At 52.8% G+C, this 5,917-nt stretch overlaps 1 protein-coding gene across 1 annotated transcript in view; it reads right to left on the reverse strand.

The window, feature by feature from the left end:
- Fam81a (family with sequence similarity 81 member A) overlaps positions 1–5,917 on the reverse strand; it is a 30,675-nt gene that overhangs the window by 9,300 nt on the left and 15,458 nt on the right. The window contains exons 4-6 of the mRNA XM_023712657.1: positions 5,820–5,912; positions 2,162–2,291; positions 207–313 (exon numbers count right to left, since the gene is read on the reverse strand). Of these exons, the coding sequence (XP_023568425.1) occupies positions 207–313; positions 2,162–2,291; positions 5,820–5,912 (330 nt within the window). The remainder of the gene's footprint in view (positions 1–206; positions 314–2,161; positions 2,292–5,819; positions 5,913–5,917) is intronic.

The raw sequence follows: 5,917 nt of genomic DNA on the forward strand, positions 1-5,917 counted from the left end.
AATAATACAATTATAAACAATAATCCAATCACTAAAAGTAATAATTGTGAAGGAAAGGTGACATCAGGCCACAAAGAAACTCTTCCTTTTAACTTCTGTGATGGCTTTCATTGTGCGCAGTAAGTAAAAGGCTGCCAGAAGAGAAGGGCAGGAGCGCGTGGGCTCGGCGAGCCGAGCGCAAGCCCTCCGCGGAGCTCGGGACTCACTTGGTGTCCAAGAGCTGCAGCTGGTGGTTGCTGTCTCTGTGGGACATCTTCAGCTTGGTGCTCTGCTCCGATATGGACAAGTCCACCCTGCTCAACAGCTGGGAGATCTGGAAGAGAAGGTTCACTTCAGGCGCGCTCTGAGCGAGGGCAACCCTGTGCTGCACGTGTGTCAGGCACTGACACACGGCATCTAGGAGTGCGCCTGTCCTTTCACCCCTGACACACGCACTGAAACTGAGAGCAACAACACCCCAGAGCGTCGATCCCACCCCAGGCGCCATGCTGTGCTGCACGGCGAGCGCCCCGTGGAGGCCCCAGAAGGGCGCCTGCAGCGTCTCAGCCCTCCGGGGTCTCACAGAAACGCCCGCCAGGGGCTGTTGGGACACCTGCAGAGCCAGTGGCTCCATCAGACCAGCCACTGGCTCTGGTGCACGGGCCTGCACCCCAAAGACTGGACCTAAGAAACAGTAATCTCCTGGAGGGCACAGATTACATAGCTACGCCATGGCCCACGCGCCCTTCTAAGCCCCTTAAAAGCTCCCAAAGGGCCTTCTTGGGCAACCAGAACCCTGCGCCCACGGCAGCTCTGCTTCCTGCCGCCTCACTGCCATCGTGGTATTTTCTTTCCTTCACACCTTGTAGATGCGTTTGCCAGCACCCGCCTCCCGGCCTCGACGTCCGTCATCCTTGTCACCGCGAGGCAGGGCCCAGGCACTGTGACCACATAGCACTTACGGTCTGCCCTTGTCTTTTCACTCAAATTGAATGCAAAACTAGTCCTTTGTGCAGCAGTGTTCGTGGAGTCCTCAAGAATGATGACGTGCAACATTCCTTATTAGAAATTTGTAATTCTTTCCAGGTCCAGAACAATAATAGCTCTGTCTCCTTTAACAAATTTCTGTGAATTACCTGGCTCAGGCATCAGAAGCCTAAGAGCTGCCTCACATCTGGTCTCTGGTGGAATCACTTCACCCTTCCTCATTCTTCCAAATTATTTTAAAAAACAGTGGACTACTCTGCATTCTTTGTTCATAGTGTAACAACACCTGCATTTTTCATATGAGCAACTCCAGATCCTTACCGGACACAGGACATTCACATTTTTAATTTCATAAGTGGGCTACAAGTGCCATTACTTTTCTAAACAGTCTCTCCTTCAGCAAAGAACTGTAAATAAGGCAGGCCATGTAAGACAAACCCTGAAAGACCCACCCTGTTATGATAAGGGGAAACTTGTAAAAGGCCAAAAAGCAAACAAAATGCCAAATTTCACTTTGTGCAATCAGTGAGTGCCTTTCAAGGTAGGAAATCTCCAAATTCCCTGGGCAGCTTCCCTTCAGCTTCGGGCTAATTTTGCACCACACACAGACAGAGCGGGGAGAAAGCGTCTGCACTGTGCCCCGTGGGCCCTCGGACTGCTCTGAGGCAGGCCTGGGGTGCAGCGGGGCTCAGCACACAGAACACTTGCCTGGGCAACAGAGAGGTCTTGTTTCTTTTTGTTTTGGGTACTGGGGATTGAATGCAGGGCCCTTCAATTTATTTTTAATGTTTAAACTTTTGTCCTTTTATATTTTAAGGCAGTGTCTTAATAAGGTGGCTAAACTGCTTGGGTTGGACTGGACTTGCAAACCTCCTGTCTCAGCATCCCAGAGTGCCGGCATTAGAGGTGTGCACCACCGTGACCAGCAAGCAGCTTGGAATCTCTAGAACACGCTAATCACTTTAAGAACAAGCAGGAAGAACCCTTCGGTTAGGGCTAGACCAAGGAAATCACTGTACTTTGGTGGCCAGATTCATGAAGGCCCACCTCGGCGAAACAGAGAATGAAGAAACAAAGAGACTCTTGTGACTTGCAGAAACCTCTGCTGAGGCCCCCGCTAATTTCTCCTGCAAGAAATAGCACCCCAGCCAAGAAGAAATTCCCTGCTTTTAAAAGCTGCCCAGCGAGGCCCTACCTGTCCCTCTGCGTCTTTGATTTTCGTCTCCAGGATCAGCTTGGCCGCCTGCTGCTCTTTGCTCAGGTGCTGCAGCCCCTCGTAGGTCGTCTTGTGTTCCGCAGAGAGCCTGGCTATGCTGGCGTCACACCTGTCCGGGCACATGACAAAGCTGCTCCTTACAAACATGTGCAAGAGCATCCTCGTGTACTAGGAGACGTGAGGTGAGGCTCGCAGAGACTGCGCCGCCAACCACATCTGAGGAAAGTTCGAGTGGACTCTGAGAGCTTCCTGGGCGTACACACCGGCACCAAGGGGCGGTCATTCCAGGAATGCAAGGCCGGTTTAACTCCAGAAAAAGTTAATCGAATACAGCACATCAGTAGAAAAGCAGGCCAAAACCACACAAACATCTCAACAGATGAAGAAAAGAAGCCTAAATAAAACCCATCATTCTTCATCATTATACAAAACAAGTCAGCAAACTAGAAACAGAAAGGAAGTTTCTCAACCTGACAAAAACGCCACAGCTCATCTCAAGCTCTACAGCGCAAGCTCGAAGCTCTCCCCCATGCTCAGCAACAAGACAAAGCCGTCCACAGACACCATGTCTACTCAGCATCCCAGCTGCGTTTCTAGTCAGAGTGTTGAGGAAGAAAAAGAACTCAAAGCCATGCAGACGGGAAAGGAAGAAGTAAAGCACCTGGGTATGCCCGTGTCATGGCCTTGCCTATAGAAGACTGAAAAACCAAAGGAAGCATACCACAAAGGACTACATGTCAGGAATCAGCTTAGCCAAACTGCAGAATAAAAGACCAAAATGCAAAAACCACTAGTCCTGCCATACAAGGACAGGCTAACCGGCTAAACAGTTCTGATTGCTAGTTTTCAAAATTTTCTATCTAGGTCTTATTTTCAGGGAAACGGGGCGCTAGGGGAAGATAAATAACAACCCCAATGACACAGCTCTTCAGACTGACCTGGAAGAAAGGCTGTACTGAAAAAGATAGACAGCGAGGGCTGTGAAAACCTTTGAAGCCTGACACAGGGCTGGTGCCAGGACAGAATGGGGTGGTCACCTTGGAAAAGAGTCCAACGGTTTTGTTTCTCTGTTAAATACAAAGTCACTCTGTCTCCCAAGAACTGACCACATAAAAATATGTTCACAAATATTCATGATAGCATTATTTCTGTGTGTGTGTGTGTGTGTGTGTGTGACAGAGAGAGAGAGAAAGAGAGAGAGAGAGAGAGAGAGAGAGAGAGAGAGACAGAGACAGAGACAGAGAGAGACAGAGAGAACCCTTCTGAGACAGGGTCTCGTTATGCAATTCAGGCTAGCCTTGAACTCACATTGTAGCCCAGTGGGCCTCAAACTCGAAACACTCCTCCTGCCTCAGCTTCCCAGGAGTGCTGCGCTTGCAGGTGTATACCACCACACCCAGCCCCTGTAGCAGCATCATTTATAAGAGCCAAAGAATAAAGACAACCCAAACACTCAACCCATGTATACATAAAGCATGGCGTACACTAGGACATCACTCAGTCCTAAACAGGAATGAAGAGCTCACATGTTACAACACAGATAAACCTTGAAAACAAGTAAGGGTAGGAGCCCGTCTCAAAAGCGCACGTGTGCTATGACTACATCTACATTCCCAGGGAGGCAAATCCATGGGCAGCAGGAAGTATTTGGTGGTTGCCACAGACTAGGGGACTGGGCGGGGGTGGGAGTGGGGAGTGGTGGCTAATGGCCACGTGGTTTGTTTTTGAATAGCAAAAATGTTTAAAAAAGAATTACAATAGTGATACAACTGTGTGTACACAGAGTCTGTGGATCCAGAAGCTTTGAATAGGTGACTCGTATGGTATGAATGACGTCACCAGAATTCGTCACTGAGAGATGAGACAGGCAGACAGAGAGTCCTAAAGGGATGTCCAACAGGTGTACCTGGTGGGTCTTCAGAGCTATCTGGCCATTTGTGCAGCCCCCAGTAATGCTCTACTCAATTCCCAGTAAGCCCTGGGAAGGGACACAGTCACCTTGGCTGCAGGCTGGTGCTGGTCCTCTAAAGCTGTCGCTACGCAGCCCAACCTCAGGGGAAAGCAGAAGCAGCCACTGATTCTGGACAGACGGGGACATCACGTGCGATCTCGGCCCCTACTCTGGCCGGAATGGAAAAGCTGAGCTTCTGGAGCTATGCTTTAGGGAGAAAGAAGTTCGCAGCCGGGGTGCTGGGTGGGGTAAAACCACCGGGGAATACCCCTCTGAGCGGGACTTGCAGGGGGGAAATCCGGGCCTGGCTGCTCTTAATCGCGTGTCAGATGCATCCGCAGAAACCATAAAATCAAATCTGCAACGATCTCACAAGCAGCCTCGTAACCTCCAAACATCGCGGGAGACCTCACACCCCTTCAGTGCAATGACATAATCGACCAGGAAAGTCAAGACTTGGCCGAAGAATTTTCATTTCCCGTGAGTCCGTTTGCAACAAGTCCCGTCAGCGCCGCAGCGAGAACGCACACAGGCACAGGGGAAGGCAAGCTCACCGGCGCTGGTCACAACGCTGCTGGTGGTGGCAGAAAAGAAGCTTACGCTATGGGAAAGAGCCCGGTCGGGCAGACCATCGCTAGGGCAGCGCTGGGGCCGGAAGCTTCCCGGAGGGCTTCCAGGTCCTTTCTCTCCGGGCACGCAGCGCACAGGGCCAAGCTCAGTCCCCACAGCTGCACGGAGAGGCCACCCGCATCAGCTGCAGCCACTCGGATCCCGCGTCCTTAGCCTTTGCCTGCGATCCAGGCGGCCGGGAGCTCCCCCAGCCCGTCCGAGTCCCGGCCCCGGGCTCTCCGGCCCTCTCCATCCCGCGGGCAGCAGAGCTGGGGTTTCTTTGCACCAAACCCCAGAACAAGGATCCAACTCTCTGCTTTAGCACAGTGGCGCTTCGGGGTCCCACTCATCCAGACACTGGCTGAGGGCTGCTGTTCCACTCTCCAGACCCTCGGCCATGGCGGGGTGCCCAGCTGGGGCAGCGGGATGGCAGGGCAGGGAAGCAGGGCCACTGGGCAGGGCGGGCATCAGGACAGACACCAGGGGCACAAGCAGTCAGTAGGGCAGGAGGGAAGGCCCCCTCCGATGGCACAGTGGCGGGCGGATGGGCCGAGCCAGGGCCTAACCGATGGTGTGGTGTCCACATAGAGGCACCCCAACGCTGCCCCTCCACTCTGAGGACCTGGGGCCTATGGGGCTCTATCTCCCCCACCCGCCTGCCTCAGCCCACCACTCTGTCACCCTGTAGAGGCCCACGCTGTGCTTGGCTATTGTGGGCGGCAGAGGACAGCAGAGGCCCCATGTGGACACCATCCGGGTCCCTGCCCCTGCAGGCTTTTCTGGGCACAGTGCCCAATGAATCCGGCAGGGCCAGGCAACCCAAGCTGCAGGTTCCTGACCACTCCTCCAACAGGCGACAAAATTTTTCACCCAACCAGAAGACTCAAACTTTCAGAAAAGTAAGATAAATTATGAGAACACACAAAAAGGCACACAAAATGAAAGTCCCAGCTTTGAAGCATTTGACAAACGCATGACCTTAGCCAAACAGCACTCACAGGTCAGTGCAAGAGGACAAGGAGGGGGCAACAGCCAGGAATCCAGGGTTCCTGGGGGCCGCAGCCCGACAGCACCCACCTGGCCACTCTCCCACGGAGGTCCCCCAGCCCCGACAGCTGCCGCAGCTCCAGGGTCTTCAAGGCAGAGTTGATTCCGTAGCTGATGTTGTCCCTGGC

This window comes from Octodon degus, unplaced genomic scaffold (assembly GCF_000260255.1).
Source record: "Octodon degus isolate 3935 unplaced genomic scaffold, OctDeg1.0 scaffold00026, whole genome shotgun sequence".
Lineage (NCBI taxonomy): Eukaryota > Metazoa > Chordata > Mammalia > Rodentia > Octodontidae > Octodon > Octodon degus.